Source organism: Oenanthe melanoleuca, chromosome 23, assembly GCF_029582105.1.
Source record: "Oenanthe melanoleuca isolate GR-GAL-2019-014 chromosome 23, OMel1.0, whole genome shotgun sequence".
NCBI classification, from domain to species: domain Eukaryota; kingdom Metazoa; phylum Chordata; class Aves; order Passeriformes; family Muscicapidae; genus Oenanthe; species Oenanthe melanoleuca.
Window position 1 is genome coordinate 4864364 of NC_079356.1, and position 22696 is coordinate 4887059.

The 22696-nt window shown below is 51.1% G+C and overlaps 1 protein-coding gene and 1 long non-coding RNA gene across 2 annotated transcripts in view; one reads left to right on the forward strand and one right to left on the reverse strand.

The window, feature by feature from the left end:
- The window catches only part of MACF1 (microtubule actin crosslinking factor 1), a 120563-nt gene extending 98682 nt beyond the window's left edge, over positions 1-21881 (forward strand). The window contains 28 exon segments of the mRNA XM_056509387.1: positions 447-569; positions 651-752; positions 1048-1149; positions 1249-1422; positions 2236-2391; positions 3233-3430; positions 3742-3870; positions 4200-4373; positions 5030-5185; positions 5273-5479; positions 5592-5711; positions 5866-6035; positions 6153-6312; positions 6516-6710; positions 7335-7463; positions 7550-7693; positions 8402-8590; positions 9420-9537; positions 9972-10135; positions 11159-11321; positions 11403-11557; positions 11779-11853; positions 12530-12547; positions 14397-14514; positions 15765-15976; positions 16701-16808; positions 18549-18672; positions 20267-21881. Of these exon segments, the coding sequence (XP_056365362.1) occupies positions 447-569; positions 651-752; positions 1048-1149; positions 1249-1422; positions 2236-2391; positions 3233-3430; positions 3742-3870; positions 4200-4373; positions 5030-5185; positions 5273-5479; positions 5592-5711; positions 5866-6035; positions 6153-6312; positions 6516-6710; positions 7335-7463; positions 7550-7693; positions 8402-8590; positions 9420-9537; positions 9972-10135; positions 11159-11321; positions 11403-11557; positions 11779-11853; positions 12530-12547; positions 14397-14514; positions 15765-15976; positions 16701-16808; positions 18549-18672; positions 20267-20511 (4128 nt within the window). The 3' untranslated portion in view covers positions 20512-21881.
- On the reverse strand, positions 19347-19652 carry LOC130262341 (uncharacterized). Its single transcript, XR_008842099.1, has 2 exons — positions 19504-19652; positions 19347-19385 (listed from the first exon to the last, which is right to left on the reverse strand). It is a non-coding gene; the product is annotated as an uncharacterized LOC130262341 (long non-coding RNA).
- Positions 21882-22696: the final 815 nt, after the last annotated feature.

Genomic DNA, 22696 nt, shown 5'->3' on the forward strand with positions numbered 1-22696 from the left:
TTTGTGTGCTGCTGGTTGCTTCAAGTAAGTGTCAAAATCCACTTCAGGTGGATTTGAGTTGACTCAGGCCTTGAGGAGCAGGGATGTTTCTTCATGCTTTGCTAAGTTTAGCTTTGCTGCTCCCTTTTCATAACCATCCTGACTCTGGTTTGCACCTTTTGAGCCTCCAAACCCTCACTCTGTAAACAGCACATCTCCTGTAAACAACATCTCCAGCCAGGACAGCTCAGGCTCACAGCTAAATACAGATGTTCTTATTTTAGTCCCAGAGGTAGGAGCAGTGACAAAATTGGCCACCTGCTCTCTGTGTCACCTGCTCCTGGGGTTTGGGCTTGGGCTTCTGGCCAGGCTGCAGGACACTGGAGCAGGGAGGACCCTCCTGCTCGTGGAGCAGTTTTGGAAGGGGGTTTGATCATGAAGGTTTTTCCTCTGGCTGTGCCTTGCAGACCATCAAGGAGGAGACAGATGGGTTGCATGAAGAGCTGGAGTTCATCCGGCTCCTCGGGACCGACCTGATCTTTGCCTGTGGCGAGACTGAGAAGCCAGAAGTGAAGAAGAGCATTGATGAGGTAGGGAGAACTTCCCTGCAGATAAAAAATCAGGTGGGAGCTGTGGTGGAGGAGCCTGACAAATCCTGTGGTGCTCCACAGATGAACAACGCGTGGGAAAACCTGAACAAGACGTGGAAGGAGCGGCTGGAGAAGCTGGAGGAGGCCATGCAGGCGGCTGTGCAATACCAGGACACGCTCCAGGTGAGAGCCAGGCTGCTGCTCTGGGCTGGGGGCTGTGAGCCCTGTCCCTGGAGCTGTGCTGGGATTTGCACTTCCTTAAAGCAGGAATCACCTCCTGGGCCAGTGTCCCAACCACAGCCCTGAGGAGATATTTGATTTTTGATTGATATTTTGATTTGATATTTGATTGCGTTGGTCTTCCCAAATCTTGATTCCTGCTCAGACAGGAATGTCTGTGGTGGGGTGGCAGGACAATCTCTGTCCAGCTGCAGGGGGGACACTTTGCCATCCCCTCACCTTGTCCTTGCTCCTCCAGGCCATGTTTGACTGGCTGGACAACGCTGTGATCAAACTGTGCAACATGTCCCCTGTGGGCACCGACCTGAGCACGGTCAAGGAGCAGATGAACGAGATGAAGGTACCTGGCAGGGCAGGGAGGGGTTCTGCAGCACTGCTCGGCCTCACACAGCTCCAGTGATTCACTCCCTTCTGGTTTTTGTCCTGCTTGTCTTGGCAGGAGTTTAAAATGGAGGTTTACCAGCAGCAGATTGAGATGGAAAAGCTTAATCACCAAGGTGAACTGATGCTAAAAAAGGCTACGGATGAGACAGACAGAGACATCATCAAGGAGCCACTGACAGAGCTCAAACATCTCTGGGAGAACTTGGGGGAGAAAATTGCTCACAGACAGGTAGGGTGAGCACCTGGGGCTGCCACGAGGTGGAACTCACCACATGTCTTGGTTTGAAGGGCAGGTGTTTGCTAATAAAGGCAGGAGATTTTTTTTAAATGGAGAATGTAAACTTTTTTCCTCTAAATGATTATAATTTTGAAATTAAGGGGCTCTCAGGCAAAGATATGGGAATTAGGAATAACAGTTTTTTACTAGGAAAATTAAAATAGAAATGCAGTATTACACAGAACAATCCCAAACACTGCCAGAGTCAGAATCCAACTGACACCCGTCAGTCAGTCAGGGTGTTGGCACAGTCCCATTCAATGGTGGCTGCATCCTCCTGCAGTGAAATGTGGTTTAGTTGAGGTAGTGGTTTTGTAGAAGGGTGCAGGTTTTTGTTGAAGGTTTAGGGATGATGTGGAAAGGTTCAGCTTTCCTCTGGAATTTAGTGGAAAGAAGGTTCCTTGTTCAAAACTTCAGTTTTTATTTAGGTGGGAAAGGCTTGGCTCCTCCCCCTGGCTGGAGCATTTTTCAATGGGATGATGTAATTTTATTACTTATATAGTGGAACTCAATGGCCCAGCAGCAGATGATATTGTTTTGGAGGGAGGATGGGCTGTGGAAAGATAAAGATGATTGCCCCACCTGGTTTAAAGATGGCCCATGAGCAGAGGATATCTCCCACAGAGATAAGGATTATTGCCCTTACTCTGCTTCAACAGATGGTGACAGAATACACATTTCTGGTTACATCTTGTATTGCAACTCAAGACACCAGGTGCTTTGAACCCTCTAAAACTCCCCTTTCCCATCCCTGTCCTTGCCCAGCACAAGCTGGAAGCTGCCCTGCTGGCCCTGGGCCAGTTCCAGCATGCCCTGGCAGAGCTGATGGCCTGGCTGACCCACACTGAGGAGCTGCTGGATGCCCAAAAACCAATCAATGGGGACCCAAAAGTCATCGAGGTGGAGCTTGCCAAGCACCATGTGAGTATTTCCCCACTCCAGGTACATTTTTAGACCGTTCTTGTGGGGTTCTCTGGACCTCCAGGTGCTCTACAGGCACCAAACTCCAGAGCTCTCAGGCTCCTGCTCTGAGCTCTTGGCTCCTATTTCGTCAGGTTATCTTAAATAATCAAAGCAGCTAATAGTTAAAAAGGTTATTTATTACAAAGCACATCTTGTTACAGAGCACATCAGTCTCAACAGGCAAGCAGACAAGCAATGGCAAGTGCAGTGGCAGTAGCAAAGCAAAAACCTGGCAAAGAGCAAGTGGCTAAAAGCACCAACTCTCCCCAATACAAACTCTTATCTAGGATTTTCCCAACAAGCTAAGATGGAAGCTCAGACCACCACTCCTTAACCTATTAGAATTCTGGTTTCTTAGCCACCAGGTTATGTATAGAACTACACATACAATCTGTCTTGTTCTGTCTAAGAAATGTCAGCAATATTCTTACTATAACTATCATGTCTAAGTCCTGTCTACAACTGTGGCCTGGAGCCTCCACTGCAGATATCAGTGTGTTTCAACCTTCACTAGAACACTCACTGCTACTGTGGCATTTGAAACCTTTCACTTACTAAAAGCATTAGAACTCACCCTAAAACTTACTAACTTAACTTAAATGTCTATTTATGTGTGAGTGGCTTAATGTACTTCAGTCCATCCAAATCAATCCCTGCACTCTGATTTCTCTGAAGAATTCAGAGACCCCTGACTCCCTGACTCCAGCACGTTCCCGTGTCAGGACTGAACTCCTCACAAAGCTGTTGGGAGCATTCAGGGTGCTGGGAGAGGTGACCAAGGTTCTCCCACCTCGTGCAGGTGCTGAAGAACGACGTCCTGGCCCACCAGGCCACGGTGGAGACAGTGAACAAGGCAGGGAACGAGCTGCTGGAGTCGAGTGCTGGGGACGATGCCAGCAGCCTGCGGAGCCGCCTGCAGAAGCTCAACTCCTGCTGGGAGTCAGTGCTGCAGAAAACTGAGGAGAGGGAGCAGCAGCTGCAGTCCACGCTCCAGCAGGTCAGCAGGAGGCATTGGGAGCACCCCCATGTGCGCTGGGGTGTCACTTTCCCTTTTGTTCTAGGGAGAAATAAACGGGGAAAGAGTTGGGGATTTTATTAGGGAAGTTTTTCTGTGGTTCAGTGCCTGCCCAGGGGCTCAGTGGGGACCAGGCACACCTGTGGGCTGTGGACACACCACGTCTCACCCTCTGAACACATCCAGCCCTGCCTCTTTATCTGCTTTCAAAGCAAACACAGCCTTACCCCTGGCACATGATCAATGGTGGCTGATGTCATCTGATCCGGGGCCGATTCTCTGTTCCTGAACAGGCTCAGGGTTTCCATGGTGAGATTGAAGACTTCCTCCTGTGGCTAACGAGGATGGAGAGCCAATTGTCAGCATCAAAACCCACAGGAGGTCTGCCAGAAACTGCCCGGGAACAGCTCAATGCCCACATGGTAATTTCTCAGGAGAGATTTTTTTTTTTTTTTTTTTTTTTTTTTCAATGCTTTTAATCCAACAAGTTCTTGTCAAATATCAGCATCAAAACTTCTCCTTTCTGTGTGTGATGGTGAAAAGAGGCTGCTCTGGTCTCCTCTTAGAGCTCATTTAGCACTTGATGCCTGGCACAGCAATCAGGGTGCTTTAGCTTTTCTCAGCTCAAAGTGTTGCTCTGCTGTCACTGTCCTCAACCTCGTGTTCCCATCCCCTGCAGCTTTGCAGCACGACGTGTTCTTCCCCCTCTGAGCTTTTCTCTGGCTAACCCTTTGCTGGTGGCTCTTTGCAGGAGCTGTACAGCCAGCTCAAAGCCAAGGAGGATGTGTACAGCCAGCTGCTGGCCAAGGGGAGGCTGATGCTGCTCAACCGTGATGATTCTGGCTCTGGCTCGAAGACAGAGCAGAGTGTGGCCCTGCTGGAGCAGAAATGGTGTCTGGTCAGCACCAAGATGGAGGAGAGAAAGGTAACATTGAGAGGAAAATGCATCCAGCCTTGCCCCATGGTCTGCTCCCTGTTTTCCCACTCTGCTTTCCCACACGAAGATGGGAGTTGGGGTTTTTAAATCTGCCTCCCTTGGTTGGAAAGTTGAGTTGTCTGTTTTTCAGGTGGTGCTGAGTGTCAACCTGTTAGTATGGGGTTTTTTTTGTAGATTATCATCAGCATTGGTTAAATCACACAGAAAATGAGAGTGAAATGGTGTTTTGGATTAATTCAGGGGGGTGGGAAGAAGCCTCCCTCAGCTCTCAAAGGGAGGCTTTGTTGGTCAAGCCAAACCCTGCTCTGAGCTGACTCCATCCTCAGCTTTTGGCCAGGGATGAGATAAAACAAGGCCCGTGGTGGCCTGGGCCCAGAATAAATTCACAGCACTGCAGCTGCTGCCCCCAGAATATCATCCCTGTCCCCACAGAGCTGAGGGTGACATGTGCTTAGGAAGATCCCCCCTTTCAGGGACCATTCTTGTTTGGAGAGAAAGCCTTGCCTTTCAGTGCAGCCCCCCCCTCCCCTTGGCAGAGCAGTGCCGTTCCTGGGGCAATGGGACACAAAGGCTGCCTCTGTCTGCACATCTCACCCTCCCTGTTGTGTTTTTTCCTCTCTTTCTCTCTCCCTCCCCTGCCACAGGCCAAGCTGGAGGAGGCATTGGCCCTGGCCACGGATTTCCAGAACTCCCTGCAGGATTTCATCAACTGGCTGACCCTGGCTGAGCAGAGCCTGAACATTGCCCCCCCTCCCAGCCTCATCCTGGCCGCAGTGCTGGCCCAGATCGACGAGCACAAGGTACCCAAGGGCTCCAGGGTGGTTCCCCAGCTGCCCTGGGGGTCCTGGGGGTCACACCCCCTCCTGTGACACCCTCTGTGCTCTCAGGTTTTCGCCAACGAGGTGAACGCGCACCGGGACCGCATCATCGAGCTGGATCAGACTGGGAACCAGCTGAAGTTCCTCAGCCAGAAGCAGGACGTGGTGCTGATCAAAAACCTGCTGGTCAGCGTGCAGTCCCGCTGGGAGAAGGTGGTGCAGCGCTCGGTGGAGCGGGGACGGGCTCTGGATGACGCCAGGAAAAGGGCCAAGCAGGTGGGAAGGGTGTGGCACACCCTGGGAAAGGCCAGCAGGAGGTCCCAGCACCACAGGGGCACTGGGGACACCACCAGTGTGGAGTTTCAGGCTTGCTGGTGTTGCCTTGCAGTTCCACGAAGCCTGGAAGAAGCTGATTGATTGGCTGGAGGATGCAGAGAATCACCTGGACTCTGAGCTGGAGATCTCCAATGATCCTGACAAAATCAAGCTGCAGCTCTCCAAACACAAGGTAAAGCTCCAGGCTGGTGCTGGGGTGGAAGAGGCTCAGTTGGGAGAGAAAAGAGAAAAGCATCTCCATGCCTCCCATTGCCATGGAAATCTGGGAATCCTCAGAGCCAAGGCCAGCCTTTCTGAAGCAGTTTTGTTTTGTTTCAATTTCCCAGGAGTTCCAGAAGACTCTGGGTGGGAAGCAGCCTGTGTATGACACCACCATCAGAACAGGCAGAGCCCTCAAAGAAAAAGCCTTACTTGCAGATGACACTCAAAAACTGGACAACCTGCTGGGAGAAGTCAGGGATAAGTGGGACACGGTGTGTGGAAAATCCGTGGAAAGGTGAGCCCAGCCCCAAGGTTGTACCAGCAGTGCCACAGGGATGGCTGGAGGTCACTGGGGTGTGACAAAATGAGCTGAGTTTGCTCATGGAAGTTCCCTGGGATGTTTGTTTTCCAGGCAGCACAAGCTGGAAGAAGCCCTGTTGTTCTCTGGGCAGTTCATGGATGCGCTGCAGGCTTTGGTGGACTGGCTCTACAAGGTGGAGCCCCAGTTAGCTGAGGACCAGCCTGTCCATGGGGACCTGGATCTGGTCATGAACCTGATGGATGCTCACAAGGTGAGAACACCTTTCCCCAGCTCTTCTCCAAGACCTGAGTGGGGCTTTGTCCTCCCCAAGAGCCAAAGCACAGACACAGAGCTGCAGGAACGCCTTTCCTGCAGTGGATAAAGAGGGGAAAAACAGCAAAAAACCTCAGAACTACGGGAAGGGGGCAGGAGTGGTGCTGCCTCACCTGGCTGAGCTGTGCTGTCTTGGTGCAGGTGTTCCAGAAGGAGCTGGGGAAGCGCACAGGCACCGTGCAGGTGCTGAAGCGCTCGGGCCGGGAGCTGATCGACAACAGCCGGGACGACACCACCTGGGTGAAGGTGCAGCTGCAGGAGCTGAGCAACCGCTGGGACACGGTCTGCAAGCTGTCAGTGTCCAAGCAAACCCGCCTGGAGCAGGCCCTGAAGCAGGTGAGCAGAAAAAACTGGGGCTGGAAACTCCCTCTGGGCGCTTTGCTGGGCTCCAGGTTTGTTCCACACCAAGCTCGGGGAAGAGGTTTTGTCCTGGCCAGGTCAGCCCTGCAGTGGTTCCTGCAAAGCAGCCTGTTACTGATTTGTTTTCTTAAAAAAAATGAGCTGATAAAGGATGGTTTGAAAAGGGAGGATAGAAAGATCTCACTGATGTGCACAACAGTGATCAGACAGGCCAGGCTGGTGTTTGCCAGTGTCCAGAGAGATTCTATTGAAGCTAAAAAAAACCAAAAAAATACCAAAAAGGTCAAAGGCTCTTAAGCAGCTTTTACATCAAGTAGGCAATTTACAGAATAAGCTACCCAGGTGCCAAATTGCTCAGGATACAGCACTTGTGCTGTTTTTAAAAGCATTTCCTTCTTCAGTGCAGCTGCTGCTGAGGGGATGGAGGTGCCTGAGCACTGCAGGACCCGGCAGCCCAAACCCCAGCCCCAAACAGGGGCTTTCCCCCCCTTTTTATGTGTTTTTAAAGCCCTTTTCAGCCCTCCAGCTGGCAGGAGTGAATCCAGCAGGCTGTCTGGGGAGGTGGGGGTCTGACAGAGGGCTGTGCTGTTGTTGCTGCAGGCTGAGGAGTTCAGGACAGCCGTGCACATGCTGCTGGAGTGGCTGTCGGAGGCAGAGCAGTCCCTGCGATTTCGGGGAGCGCTGCCGGACGACGCCGAGGCCCTGCAGGCCCTCATCGATGCCCACAAGGTGAGGGGGAGCTCCAAAACACAGCCCAGGCTAAGTTTGGAGTGGGGGAGTGTATAATTTATATATAATTCCTTTGGGGGTTGCAGGAGTTCATGAAGAAAGTGGAGGAAAAGAGGGCGGACGTGAACGCGGCCGTGGGGATGGGCGAGGTGATCCTGGGCGCCTGCCACCCCGACTGCATCACCACCATCAAGCACTGGATCACCATCATCCGGGCCAGGTTCGAGGAGGTGAGTGCTGCAGGGTGAATTTGGGCTGTGGGGCTCCCAGGGATGGCCACAGAGCCGTGGGTGCTGCTCCAGGGTGGATGGTCACCCCGCGTTCCCAACTGTCACCATCCGCTCAACCCCAGCAGGAGTCGTGATGGCTCGTTCGACCCCAGGTGCAAAACATAAAAGCAAAAGGTTCAGGGTTTATGCAGCAGAAAGCAGTTGATTGTATGTACCAATTCAGTTTTGCAATAGAAGAGAGAGGTAGGATGGGATGTAGCTACCAACAGACGGGACACATCCTCGTGGTCGTCTGACAATAGATGTGTCTTCAGTCCCTTGGGTAGAGAGAGATCTCAGAGTCTCTTTAGGAAAGTCACTTTTTATAGTCCTTTTCCAAAGTGAGTGACCTCTAGCCTAAAGGTGGGGAGATTTATGGACTGTTGTATGTGGAGATCATTGCTCCAAGAAACAGGTGCTGGAACAGGCGCTGTAAGCAGCACAGTGTGCCATGGCAGCACCAGCACAGGCACAGACAGTGCTGGGCCAGCACCAGCACAGCCACAGACAGTGCTGGGCAGCACCAGCACAGCCACAGACAGTGCTGGGCCAGCATCCACCTGGGCCAGGCCAGAACTCAGGTCCAGAGTGAATGGTGGGTCCTGGGTCTCAGTCTCTGATGATGGTCGTGAGGCAGATCAGAGAAACTTTGGGCTCTTGCACCAACAGGTTCTCACCTGGGCCAAGCAGCACCAGCAGAGGCTGGAGTCGGCGCTTTCCGAGCTGGTGGCCAATGCAGAGCTGCTGGAGGAGCTGCTGGCTTGGATCCAGTGGGCTGAGACCACCCTGATCCAGCGGGACCAGGACCCCATGCCCCAGAATATTGACCAGGTCAAGGCGCTCATCTCCGAGCACCAGGTGAGCCCTGAGCTGAGCCTGGGAGAGGGGCAGGGCAGGGAGGCTTCTCCTGCCTCCCTGGGTGGGGAGGCACTGATTGCTCCTGGAATTCCCTATTAGAGCAGTGTGTGTATTAATGCTGAACAATTTTTGGCCACAGTGCCATGTCTGAACAAGTCCAAGCCTTAGTCTGTGTGCTGTACACCAGCCAAACCATATTTAGCTGTTTTTCTCCATATTTTTCTACCTATTTGTTTTTCTGCATATTTTGCTGTTCCTTCACACACTTACCTGTTTTTCTGTATATTTCTTAGTTTAAACCAATGTTTATAGCAAGTGCACAAAATGAGCCGTTTTTAAGCATTTTTCTGCAACTTGTTAAAACCCTTCGAAGCCACTAAAACATAAATTGTACTAAATTGGGAGAGAAGAAGCTAAAAAACAAAATACTGAAATTAAAAAACCCCAAGATAAAGGTTGGCAGTGAAGTTCTAAACAGCCACCAACCATCACACCTGAAAAGCTTGTGCAGGAAGCATAAATAGCATAAAGGCACTAATCAATAAATGCATAATCTAAACAGCAGTCTTAAAATGTATAATTAAAACTAAAAAGTAAACAATACATCAACTTCTGCATAATCATATTAATTTACTGTCCAAAATTCCTGTTTCTGCCACAAGCCTGGGACCCAATTGGAACAAAACCAGCCCAGGGATGATCTCCAGCCCTGGCAAATCCCTGCAGCAGCTCAGCCACAAACCCCAGTCAATGGTGCTTGGAAAGCAAAGCAAAAAATGGTGAAATTGCAAAGGATTATTTTTTTTTAATCCTTTCTGTGTTTTGACAGTCCTTTATGGAGGAGATGACACGGAAACAGCCCGACGTGGACAGGGTGACAAAAACTTACAAAAGAAAAGCGACTGAGCCTCCCCACGGGCCCTTCATCGACAAGTCCCGCAGCAACAGTGAGTCTGCTTTTGGTCCTGGGATGGCAGGAAATGAGATTCCTAGGCAGCTAATTAGCTCTGATTGTCAATTAACAAGGCATCCTGCACTAACAGCCACCAGGAAGGTGGCTGAGCCTTGTCAGGAGGGGAGAATCCAGGTGGCATTTCCCAAAAGAGCCATGCTGGGTGTGATGCTCCTGGCCCAGCACTGCTCTGCTGTCTCTGCTTTGGGGTGAAGTTTTGGGGGGTTTCTTGATGCCAGAGTCCAGTGTGAATCCCTGAGTGCTGGGGGATGTCTGTCTGTCACCCTGTCCTCCTACCTAGGACAGCAGCCAGCAAGGATATGGTAGCTTTTCCCTTCCAAAAAAACCAAAACACATTTCACTGCTGCTCTTCAGACTCGCTGCACCCATGAACAGCACCTCCAACAACTTCTCTCCCTTTTTTTCCAGGGAAATCCTTGGGGCAGGCTGCTCCTCCCAGTATGCCCATTATCTCCCAGTCAGAAACGAAGAATCCCAGGATAAACCAGCTCTCAGCACGCTGGCAGCAGGTCTGGCTGCTGGCCCTGGAGAGGCAGAGGAAGCTCAACGATGCCCTGGACAGGCTGGAGGAGGTAACAGCCCCTGCCCAGAGCTGGGATTTCATCCCCAGAGAGGTGCAAGAAGCATTTTAAATCAGTGCTGCCTCAGCTCTTGCAGACAGTTCCTGCTGCTTTTCCAGAAATCAAGTATTCCTAAAATATTAAGGCTAAAAACCCTTTGGTAATTAAGTAATTAACTGCACATTAGCCAGCTTTGTGCTGCTGTATTTGGTATCTGTAGAGTTAATGACAGCCAGGCCCTGCTTTCCTCCTAGTAATTAGTTTAACAATTACTGTCTCTATTTTATCCAACCATCTAATGTCATTTTTGTTTTTATTTATGCTTAACAAAGCAGCTATGCCCAGAAGTGAGTGGTTTTTTTGTTTTTTGTTGCTTTTGCTGTAGGTCAGTTCAGTTCCTTCGTATTCATGTTTTTGCTTTGTTGCTTTTCACCCTGAGAATGTTTAGAAAGAGACCAAAAAAAAAAAAACCCTTAAAATTGCTGTCATACCTTGGTGTGAGCTGCTTGAGCTGCTGGGGTCTTTTTGGGGTGGGGAGATAAGAAAGGTTTAAATTGGAGGGTCTGAGGCTGGGGATTGTAGAGCTGGAAGATGAGCAAGAAATCCATTCTTGGCTGCTCAGAGGGAAGAGGAGAGGGGAGATCTGTGCCCAGGATGATGCTGGCAGTGGGAATTCCTCTCTGGGGGGAGGAAGCATCCCCAGAAGATGAGGGATGAGGGGTGTGTGTGTCTGTGTGCTGTAGCTGATCCTCCCTGCCTGTGTGTCCCTGCAGCACCGTGGGCAGCTCTGCATCCTGAGCTCCTGGGATGCACAATCCACGTGCTGGCTGTCAGCTCTGCTGTGTGTCCTGTGCTGGGGATTCAGTTTGGGCAGCCCCTCAGTGGGAATTTCTGGATAAATCCAGATGAACCTTCCAAGGAGGGCGGGCAGGGAGGGCAGCACCAGGAGCTCACCCAAGGCGGGTTTGGGGTGGTTCTGTGGGTGCTGCTCCTTTGGGATTTCCCCCACTGACTCTCCCTGGGTTTTCCTTCCAGTTGAAGGAGTTTGCAAACTTCGACTTTGACGTCTGGAGGAAGAAATACATGAGGTGGATGAACCACAAGAAATCCCGGGTCATGGATTTCTTCCGGCGCATCGACAAGGACCAGGACGGGAAAATCACCCGGCAGGAATTCATCGACGGCATCCTGGCTTCCAGTGAGTCCCTGGAAAACAACCTCCCTGCTCCTGCATCCTGACTGAGGAGCTCACCCTCTCCTGGTTTCTTTCTGCTTGCAGAGTTCCCCACCACGAAGCTGGAGATGACGGCGGTGGCCGATATCTTCGACCGCGATGGTGACGGCTACATCGACTACTACGAGTTTGTGGCTGCCCTCCATCCCAACAAGGATGCCTACAGACCCACCACTGATGCTGACAAGATCGAGGATGAGGTGAAGCACCAAAAAAAAGGGGTGCTCAGCAAGGTTGGGGGTGGTTCAGGCGGCGGGGTGGCAGTGGGGAAGAGAGAAATTAGATTAAAAGAGGGTTTTGGTGGTGCTGAGCTGAATTAATTGATTGGAACTGAGTGTGTGTAGAAGGAAAGGCTGCTTGGGGCTGTTTTATGTGAGCTCCCAAAATCCTGGCTCCTCACCTCTCGTGTTGCTGGTGGCAGGTCACCAGGCAAGTGGCCCAGTGCAAGTGTGCCAAGAGATTCCAAGTGGAGCAGATCGGCGAGAACAAGTACCGGGTAAGGCAGAGGGCGATGGAAACCTCCCCAAAATCTGCTCCCCCTCCCCAGAGGGAGGGGGCATCACCCAGCTTGGCACGGGGAGGGGACCTGGGGTGAGGCACAGACCTCATCCCCTGGCAGTGGCAGAGGTGGCTGGGATGTGTTTTCCCAGCTCCATCCTTGGCCCCAGGGCGTTCCCTGAGTTGGGAGAACATAAAAGTGTCCCTGTTCTGGGGCAGGCAGCCCGGGGCTGTGAAACGCTGCATTCACTCAGCTGGAGCCACCCTTGAAGTTCCCCTCCTGGATGGGTGTTCCTTACTGTGTTTTTCTTAGCTGGCTCCCGAAGAAGGGAGAATAATTTCCTGACAGAATCTCTTTGTAACGAGCTGCTGTTTATGTTTCAAACCCTTCACCGGGCGAAGTGGAGGCAGAATTCCCACTTTCCTGCCCCAGCTGGGTTTGGGGTTGGTGCTGCAGCTGGGAGGAGCTGATCCCCCTCTGGCAGCACCAGCCCAAACCCCCAGAGCTTCCCCTTCCCCCAAATTGCCCAAACCCCCCCAGATTTCTAACTCCTGCAGTTAACAGATTTCATTATTATTGCACTGTTAATCCCATAAATGTTTTTCTTGTTTTTCTTTCCCCTCCTCTTCCTCTGGACTTTCCTCCCCTCTCCCCATTCCCTCTCCCTCCATAGTTCTTCCTCGGCAATCAGGTACAGTTTACCTTGTGGTGCTGTCTCTCACCTCTGGAATTTTTTTTTTAACCACTGTAGCTCTGTGTGTTGTGATGCTGCTCTGTCCTGTGGTGCTGTGGGAGGATGTGATCTGGGAGCACTGCTCAGCAGAGCCTGGTACAGAGGAGTGCCACCCCAAAAGGAAAAAAAAAAAGATTGGGCAGAAAAAAAAGAGAAAAAAAAATTGGATGGAAAAAGCAGGATTTGGCAAAAGCAGATAAATTTTTCTCTCTGGGTGCCTCTCCTGGATGTGTTGGGGATGTTCATGGTGGTGAATCCTGGCACTGGGGCACAGCCAGCCCAGGGGGTACAACCTGCACCAGGCTCAGGGTGGGTTTGGGCTGCAATCACCATGGAATGAGAGCACTGAGTAATCCTGTAGGACAACTAAACCCTCATCCCTGCTACTCCCACTGAGTAACTCCTCACTGGGGCAAGGCTGCCCTCCCAGAACCTGCATGTATCCTGGAATAAACCCAGCCCCCTTCAGAACAGGGCTGGAGCACCCTGTGTCCCTCTGATGTCCCCACTGCCCCTGCCCAGACAAAAAATCTTCTTTTTCACATGCAGCAGTGGTGCCCACCCAAAAAGGTGCCCCAAAAGATGCTCAAAGTGAAACAAACTTGGATGTTAAAAGTGGATGAGTCCTGAGAGCTCTGGCTTTAGTTTAGGCAGTGATTATAGAAATGTTTTCAACAAAAACTGAAGAATGATGAGAATTGATTCGTCCCTGGGGCTGGCTCTTGAGGGATACCTCATATAGAGCCTGGAGAGAGGGAGAAAGTTTCCCTGCTGCCTTCCCTGCCTGCGGGCACAGTGGCAGCTCTTTAACTGAGACAAGTTCAGCCTGGTGGGACCCTCGAGCAGGGACATCCACCAATGGTCCAGGTCCCAAATCCTGCAGGTCAGAGGTGTCACCTCCTGCCCTGACCCATCCCAGTCACTTTGCACTCTCTGTTTTCATTGAATCTCTTATTTTTTGCATCTCCACCCACAGAAAATGTTCCTGTTTGAGGTTTTTTTCCCCCTTTTTTTAGTCATTCTGGAGAGGGTCTTGCTTCCAAAACTTGTCTTCTCATCCCAGCAGGTGTTCTGCAGACCTGGGTGCAGATCTGCCACATCTAAGCCAGGCTCTCCATGTCCCTCCCAGGCCTGGCAGACACCCAGGAGCCTGGCCTTGGGTGTCCAGGGAGATTTAGGGAGCTTTATAGACACATGCCTTTGATCTGGGGTGCACTTTTTGATATCACAGGCATTTCAAACCACTAATGAACATTGCAATCACTAATCAACATCGCTGGGGATTCCTGCCTGGATTCCCATCACTCTGCACTCATCCAAACATCCTCACTGGGTGACTGCTGCAGCAGGGGCTTTGTGGCTGGTGGGGTCAAGTCTGAGGCTCAGGGGAGTCCCTGGATTTCAGACTTGCTGGTGATCAGAGGTGTCTGGCTCAGCTTGTGCTGCTGAATCACGGCTCCTTCCCACGTGGGCTGCACCAGGAGGGTCAGGGCACTGCCAGCCTCTCCTTCACAAAAAAAAAAAGAGAAAAGAACTACAATTCTGGCTAAGAAAACCCATCCAACCTCCAAATCCTAAAACTGTTGCTCTAAAAAAATACCTTTAAAGGGTTTTACTTGCTTGCATCATCTTCAAACCCGGCGGGAAAACTCCTCATCAATTGGTATTCCCATATCCCAGTAGAACCTGTCTGGAGAAGCCTTAAAACTGTGCAGCAGGTGGATGAGAGCCTTTGGTGCAGCCTGGGGAGGGAAGGAGCCACATTGCCCTGGCTGTTCCCTTCCCTGAGCTTTTCCTTGCCCCACAGTTCGGCGATTCCCAGCAGCTGCGGCTGGTCCGGATCCTGCGGAGCACGGTCATGGTCCGGGTGGGCGGAGGGTGGATGGCCCTGGACGAGTTCCTGGTGAAGAATGACCCGTGCAGAGGTAAGGCTTGGGGCACTCAGAGCCTTCCCACCCACCCAGGGGAGTTTGGATGCTGGGTGACCAGCGTGGGTCATTATCCAGATGGAGAAAACAAATCCAAAGCAAACCAAGAGCTTGGAATCACCAGGTCTGGTGATGCTGCAGCAAACCTGGCAGTGTTTATCCAGGCAAAGAGGGAAGGGTTGTGTTTTCCTTGGTTTTAAGACCTCAGCAAGCAGAGCTGGGGTCTCCTTCCCAAAACCTTGAGGTTTGACCGTGATCAGAACCACAAGATCCATGAGCAGGGGGACAGAGCAGGATTAGCCAGGGGCTGGCCAGGACTGGAGCATTTTGGAGAGTGCTCCACCTTTCCCTGGGGGTCTCCGGGGTGTTAATTGCTTCGGCTGTGTCTTGTTCAAGCTGCTGCATTCCGTGCTCCGGCTGCCCTACGGCTGTTGCTGAAAGCAGCATGATTTACAGCGAGCCCTCGGGGGTTTTCCTGCTCCTCCTCCTCCGCCCTTCACGCTTTGCAGCAGATGTTTTGCAGCGCTGACATCGAGGTTGTTTCTATCCCTTGCTTATCTCAGCGTGGTGCTTCCCTCCTGCAATTGCTTTCTTGGCTTTCTGGTCCAAAATCCGTCGGCTCCGGAATTCCTCCGGTGTCCCGTAAGGCTCGGTGCATGTCCTCGCTCCCTGTGTCATCACCCCTGAGCATGGAGCACTCTGGCACACAGCTGGCCCAGCAGCTGAAGCCCACAGACCTTCTCCCTGCCTGGTTGCCCCTTGCTTGTGGAAGGGAGACCCTCCAGCTCTTTGAGGATGAAAGTTTCGAAAAGTCTGTTTTCAGTGGCTGGGTGGAAGAGTTGGGGAAGGTGGTGTTGTCTCCTCTCTCTCCAAAAGATGTGTGGAGAGCAGAATCTCTCTCAGATTCTCAAGCACCTCAACCCTTCAAAGCTGCTTTTGCTATTTTTAAGCCATGTTAAAGATCACACTGGATGCTGTTGTGACATGGTGAGTTTAAAGGCTGTTGGGATGCTTTTCCACAAGAGAGGAAGGCAGCACCCAGTGTGAATTCCTGGCTCTGGGGCAGCTTTAATCAGCCAGTTTCCCAAAGAGCTGATCCATGGCAGGAGGTTTTAAGGCAGAGCAGGAGAAGCAGGGTGGTGGGCAAGGTGGGGAGATGCCCAAGGAAGCTGCTCCCACCCTCAGCCCCTCCTGGAGGGTATTGGATCCTTCCAAAGCTGAATTCTCCTCTCCTCTCCTCTCTCCAGCACGAGGCAGGACCAACCTGGAGCTGCGGGAGAAGTTCATCCTGCCCGAGGGAGCCTCGCAGGGCATGACCCCGTTCCGCTCTCGGGGCAGGAGATCCAAACCCTCCTCCAGGGCAGCCTCCCCAACACGATCCAGCTCCAGTGCCAGCCAGAGCAACCACAGCTGCGCCTCCATGCCCTCCTCCCCGGCCACCCCAGCCAGTGGAGCCAAGGTGGGTGCCAGGGGTGGAGCTTTCCCTTCCCTTCACAAGCCACTTTACCAAAAATACCTTTAAAGCTCAAGGGTTTTGCTTGGTTGCATCATCTTCAAACCAGGCGGGAAAACTCCTCATCAATTGGTATTCCCTTATCCCAGGAGAACCTGTCTGGAGGAGCCTTAAAACTGTGCAGCAGGTGGATGAGAGCCTTTGGTGCAGCCTGGGGAGGGAAGGAGCCACATTGCCCTGGCTGTTCCCTTCCCTGAGCTTTTCCTTGCCCCACAGTTCGGCGATTCCAAAATCTGCAGGAGGTGTAGGGAGGAGCAAGGTCGGGGTTTGAGGGATTGAGGAGGGCTCTGGAAGCGGTGTCCATATGGGATGGGGTGGCATGCTGCAGGTTTCCAGGTTTGCAGCCCAGATTTGCATCCCTGGGGCTCCACAGGAGGGTCCCCAGCGCTCGCCGTGCAGCCCAAGGTTCCTGGTGCCCAAGGCTGGGCTGTGGTGTCAGGAGGAAGCCACCACCCTTCATCTCTCCTTCCCCACCATGTCATTATTTCACCACTTTTGGGTTTTTCCCCTTTATTTTAATGTATGTAATTCCTGTTTGATTCTCACTCCATTTTAGTGCCATTTTCCGGATACTCTCCCATTTCTTTTTTTTTTTTTTTTTTTTTTTTTAATTTTTTTTTACCACTCATCCCACCTCTCCCCCCCTTTCCTTGGCTTTTCCATTTCACAGACTCCACACCACTTCTCTCGATGTTATGACAAACCCTGGTTGATAAACAGTAAAGCCAGCACCCCCCTGAGGGGATTCGATTATTCCGACCTCCAGCTCCCGAGCGAGGTAGAGTATGGTCTGGCAGCCCCAGGGAGCTGCTGCCAGGCTGGAGAGCCCCTGGCACAGAGTCTCCCCTCTGCCCTGCCTGCTCTTAACGCTTCCCTCGTGGTAGAGCAGCGCTTGTAGCACCGCTAACGCTCCTGCTGTTGGCGTTTTTCACCAGTCTGCAACTCGGTTCAAATTCAAATTCAAATATCAGCTTCAAGACAGCACAACGCTTTCATTTCAGTTCACCTCCTCTGCTTCCAAACCTTATTAATCCTCTTGTGCTGTCAAAAATATATTAACTTTCCCAGCTTTATTAGAAAGGGGCCGTGTTTGGCTTCCCAAAAATTGAAATGCAGCAGCCCGAGTTGAGACTTGAAAATCAGCTACAGCGCATGCGCCGTAACCACAGCCTCAGTTTTATGGAGAGCTTGTGTTTCTCACCGTGTTGAAGCACGTCTGCTGTGCCCAGCCACCGCCTTGATGCTCCCAGGAGGATGAATTTGGGCTGGGATTTTGGTTTCCCTAAAGTTTTCAGGTTTCCCTAAAGTTTTCAGCCTCCTCGTGGACTTTTCCTGCCCTTGCCAGCGGGTGGTGAGGAGCACCGGGTAGATCCTGGTGGTTCACTGTGTCCTGCTCAGCAGTGCTTCCATGTGCTAAATGGAGTCATTTGATTCACCAGGAGGTCAGGAGCACTTCCCCAATCACCCCAAATTGATGCTTTGCTGCTGTTTTAAAATAGGATCAAGGATGAGAATCGAAATCTGATGATGACAGTGGTACCTCGAAAATCGTGTGTTAATGGACTTTGATTCCCTCAGCTGCCCCTCTCCCCCTGCAGCTCCGGTTTCATCACATCCCAACATCTCTGAGGTTTCCCAGAAATCACAAAAGATGGAGGAAAACCCCTCCAGCTGTTGCTTTAAAGCTCTGTGGGAAATACCCTCTGGGATTTGTGTCAATCTCTCTCTTAGTGGGAATTCAGCCCTGGGGTCACCACAGGCAGGTTTTCCTGCAGCACTGCCCCAAACCCAGAGCTTTGGATGGTGAGCAGGAACTGGAGCTGCATTTTCCAGCTGGACCCAGGTGCCTTCACCCTGCTGGCACCTTCCCCTTGGCTTCCTGCAGCAGCAGTGGGAGCAGAGTTGCCTGTTGTGCTGCTTCACCCCACGCCAGCTGCACCTCCAGCATCTTAAAGGTCGGGGAAGGGCATTTCAGGATAGAGCCAGAGCTGATCTGCTGTGCTTTGTGTCCCTGTCCATCAGTTTTCCAATTTGGCTGCCACTGGGAGTGGTGTGGGCATCAGCACCAGGGTGTCCCTGCACCTCTCCTCCCATTATGGGTTGTGCTACTCAAGATCCTGAATTGAGCTCAACTTCCCAAAATGCTCCTGAGCTAAAAATCCCTGTTGGGGATTGGGGATAAAATTGGATGCTAAAATCCCTGTTTTTCCATATTCCACATTCACTTTGTGGAGCTGTCAAGCCCAGCTGATGCTGTCTTTTAACAGCTTTGCCTGGAATTTTGTTTTTCCCAACAAATTCCCTTTCATCAACCTGCAGCTCCCAAACTTTCTCCTCCAAATTTCCAGGATTTGTGCTTTTCCCTTTGTTTTATGAACTGGAACAGCAACTTGTGCCCTCCCTGACCATTGAGATGGGGAGGTTCCTTAAATGCCCAGACTTTTGCTGAGGGTCTGATTTTGGGGGTGATGTGGGCAGGTGACAGCTGAAGGATGTCCTGTGTGTGCTTCCTCCCCAGGTGACCCCCTCAGCTGGCAGCAAGCTGAAGCGCCCCACCTTCCACTCCAGCAGGACCTCCCTGGCTGGGGACACCAGTAACAGCTCCTCACCAGTCTCAACAGGTGCCAAAACCACCCGGGCAGGTGAGTGAGGGGAAAAGATGGGAAAACTCCCCCCCGGCACAGTGGAGAAAATTCAGAATATTTGAGGTGGAGTTGCTGAAATCTGGGGAGGAATCAATGCTGGTGTTGAAATTCCCATCTCAGGAGTGCTGGTGGAAGCACCCACAGTGGGGTTGGGGATTTTGGTGTTTTGGGATGGGGAAGTGATGCCTGGAACAGAGGCTAGACAGTGATAAAGGAATAAAGCAGGGATTTATTAAAAGGCCTGTAAAGGATTCACCTTGGGCAGGGCAAGAGAGAAATCAGAGTGCAAAGATTGAATTAAAGCCTTTAGATGGATTGAAGTATATTAACCACTCACACAGAAAGTAAAAGTTTAAGTGTTAGGATAAGTCAGTGAGTCAGTAAGTTTTAGTATGAGCTCTAATGCTTTTAGTAAGAGGTTTAGATACCAAAGTAGAAGTGCAAGAAAGCAGCCAGCAAACCTAAGGCACCAAACCTTCCTTCTCTCAGCTTTTTTGGGTTGTTCCTTTGCAGACCCCAGGAAGGCAGCCAGCAAACTTACAACTTAAGGCATCAAACATTACTCCTCTCAGCTTTTTGGGTTTTTCCTTTGTGGGTTGTTCCTTTGCATATCCCAAGAAAGCAGCCAGTAAACTTAAGGCATCAAATCTTGCTCCTCTCAGCTTTTTTGGGTTTTTCCTTTGCAAACCCCAAGAAGGCAGACATTAAACCTAAGGCATCAAACCTTCCTCCTCTCAGTTTTTTGTTTTTTTCCGTTTTGTTGTTTTCCGTGGGTTTTTTTCCTCTTCAGACCCCAAGAAGGCAGACAGCAAACTTAACACTTAAGACACCAAACCCTCCTGCTCACAGCTTTTTGTTTTCCTTTTCAGACCCCAAGAAGGCAGACAGCAAACTTAAGGCACCAAATCCTCCTCTCAGTTTTTGTTTTCCCATTTCAGACCCCAAGAAGGCAGACCATAAACTTAAGACACCAAACCCTCTTCTCAGTTTTTATTTTCCCGTTTCAGACCCCAAGTAGGCACACAGTACACTTAAGACACCAAACCCTCCTGATCACAGTTTTTGTGTTTTCCCTTTCCAGACCCCAAGAAGGCAGCCAGCAAACCCTCCTGCTCACAGTTTTTGTTTCCCGTTGCAGACCCCAAGAAGGCACACTGTACACTTAAAACACCAAACCCTCCTGCTCAGTTTTTTGTGTTTTTCCTTTCCAGACCCCAAGAAGGCGGCCAGCAAACCTAAGGCAGCAAACCCTCCTGCTCACAGTTTTTTTTCCCTTTGCAGACCCCAAGAAGGCACACAGTAAACCTAAGGCACCAAACCCTCCTGCTCACGGTTTTTTTTCCCTTCCCAGACCCCAAGAAGGCGGCCAGCAAACCCTCCTGGTCACAGCTTTTGTTTTCCCATTTCAGACCCCAAGAAGGCGGCCAGCAAACCCTCCTGCTCACAGTTTTTGTGTTTTCCCTTCCAGACCCCAAGAAGGCAGACATAAAACACCAAACCCTCCTGCTCACAGTTTTTGTGTTTTCCCTTCCAGACCCCAAGAAGGCGGCCAGCAAACCCTCCTGCTCACAGCTTTTGTTTCCCATTTCAGACCCCAAGAAGGCGGCCAGCCGCCCCGCCAGCCGCGCCGGGAGCCGCACGGGCAGCCGGGCCAGCAGCCGGCGGGGCAGCGACGCCTCGGACCTGGACGTGCTGGAGACGGCGTCGGCGTGCTCGGACACGTCGGAGAGCAGCGCCGCGGGGCAGGGCGCGCGCCGCGGCAAGCCCTCCAAAATCCCCACCATCTCCAAGAAAACACCCACTGCCACCCCCAAAACTCCAGGCCCTAAGAGATAATACTGTACCCTCCTAAAAAAAACACACAAAAAAAGAAGGGGGAACCAAGCGACCCAACCCTATGTCCAGTTTTTAACCCCGTACATTGGATGTATATTTATTCTAAATGGGAGAAACTATATTGTTAAAAGTGTAAAAGAGAAGTTGTGTTATGAAGCTGCCTTATTTGAGGTTTTTTTGTTTTGGTTTTTTTGGGTTTTTTTGGTTTTTTTTTTTTCTTTTTTGTAAGTTACTATTTTTCATGTGAATATTTATGTAGATATTAAAAAAAAAAAAAAAAATTGCCTCTCGGTGACCCCTGTTTAGAGAGGGGCCTGGAAAACTGAAATGTGGGAGAGAAAGAAAAAAAAAATCAAGAAAAAGATTTTAAAAAAGGAAGCAAAAAAAAAAAAAGGTCAAGATGTGAAAGTGTAAAGAAAAACTAAAATATAAATAGGATTTCTGCGCGGTGCAGGGTGTGAACCTGCTTTATCTTTTAGGATTGTTTCCTAAATGCATCTTTATAAACTTAACTTGCTGTCTCAGCAAGGTAAATTATATTTAAAAGCAAAGACCTGAATCCTGCAGTGTTCAAGGAACTCTCTTTTTGTAAATCACAGATACCTCAACCAGAGAAACATGAGGTGAGGGGACTTGGGGCTTATGTTTCCAATTTTTTTTAAAGCTATGTGGTTTTACCTGAAGAAAGCGGAGCTTGACTTTAATAAAATTTGCACACACTACAGCAAAGGCCGTGACAATTTTGCTGTCTTGAAAATACTGTCCTGACAACTTTTGTTTTTAAAGAACAAACCGAGGGTGAGGGGTTTGGGGAGGGGCTTCACTTACAGGTCTGGATCACTTGGATACATCCCTTAAAGGTGGTGGGCCCCCCAAAATCAAGGATTCTTCTGGATCCGTGGCTTAGCCAGCCCGCCCCCAGGCGTTCCTTACACAATCACTGTTTTATCTGCATCTCTTTGTTCCCTATTTATTATTTAACTGGTCATTCCACTCCCAGCCAGGCTGAGATTGATGTGAACTCTGCTCCTAGGAGAAATCTGGACTTACACGCACAGTTGCTTGTCCTTGAAATGAGTCTCACCAGCACACTCGCTGCAAGTCCTGTCTCGCTTTTGTACGCTCCTTTTTCTTTGTAATAAAATCCAACTGACCAAGTGACCAGGAGACGGGCCGGGGGTGAGGGTTCTCCACAGCTCCTGTATTTATTAAATATTGTTCCTCTCCGGCTCTGACCGTGTTGCTGTGTGATTCTCTCAATTGGTTTCAAATTGAGGCAAAAAAACTGAAGCTCTACCAATGAATTGTTTAAAAACCAGGCACATTTTTGTATTAAAATTGCTTGCGGTAATAAACGATCTTGCCTCCTACTTTATTCCCCAGTGTTAGATTTGTGAGGATGAGCTGGAGATGGTTTATCCTGGGTGGGTTGTGGAAGTCAGGGGGTGTTTGCACCCAGGTTTTCTTGTGGGGTGGAGCAGGGAAGCACCCAGCCCCAAAATTAAACGGTTCAGGTGGGTGGGTGAGGGTGCAGAGTGGGGTGGGGAGGTGGGTGCCTGGGAGGGGGTGTCCAAGAGTTTGGGTGCCCATGGGGGTGAGCAATCATGGATTTGGGTGCCAGGGAGGGTGGGTGCCCCTGAGTTTGGGTTCCCACAAGGGTGAGTGTCCCCTGGTGTGAGTATTCAGGGATTTTGGGTGCCAGTGAGGGTGGGTACCCCTGGGTTTGGGTTCCCATGGGGGTGAACATTCATGGATTTGGGTGCCAGGGAGGGTGGGTACCCCTGGGTTTGGTTTCCCACAAGACTGAGTTTCCCTCCTTAGAAGTGGGTTCCCATGGGTGAGCATCCCTAGGAATGGATTTCCATGGGTTTGTTCACCCACGAGCAGGAGCATCCCTAGGGGTGTGTGCCCATGATTTTGGGTGTGAGTGAAGGGGAGACCCCACGGGTTTGGGTGCCCACGAGGTTAAGCATCCCTAGGGAAGCGTTCCCATGAATTTGGGTCTCTGCACCTTTGGGCGCCCGTCACTTCTCACGCCCAGCGATGCTCCCCATGCCCGGGAGCCGCCGGGCGGGGACGGCCGAGCCGAGCCGAGCCGAGCCGAGCCGGGGGCCGGGGCGGTGCCGCTGCAGGGACCATCCCTCTCCCTCGCCCCGCCGGGGCGGGCCGGGACCGGAGCCGGGGC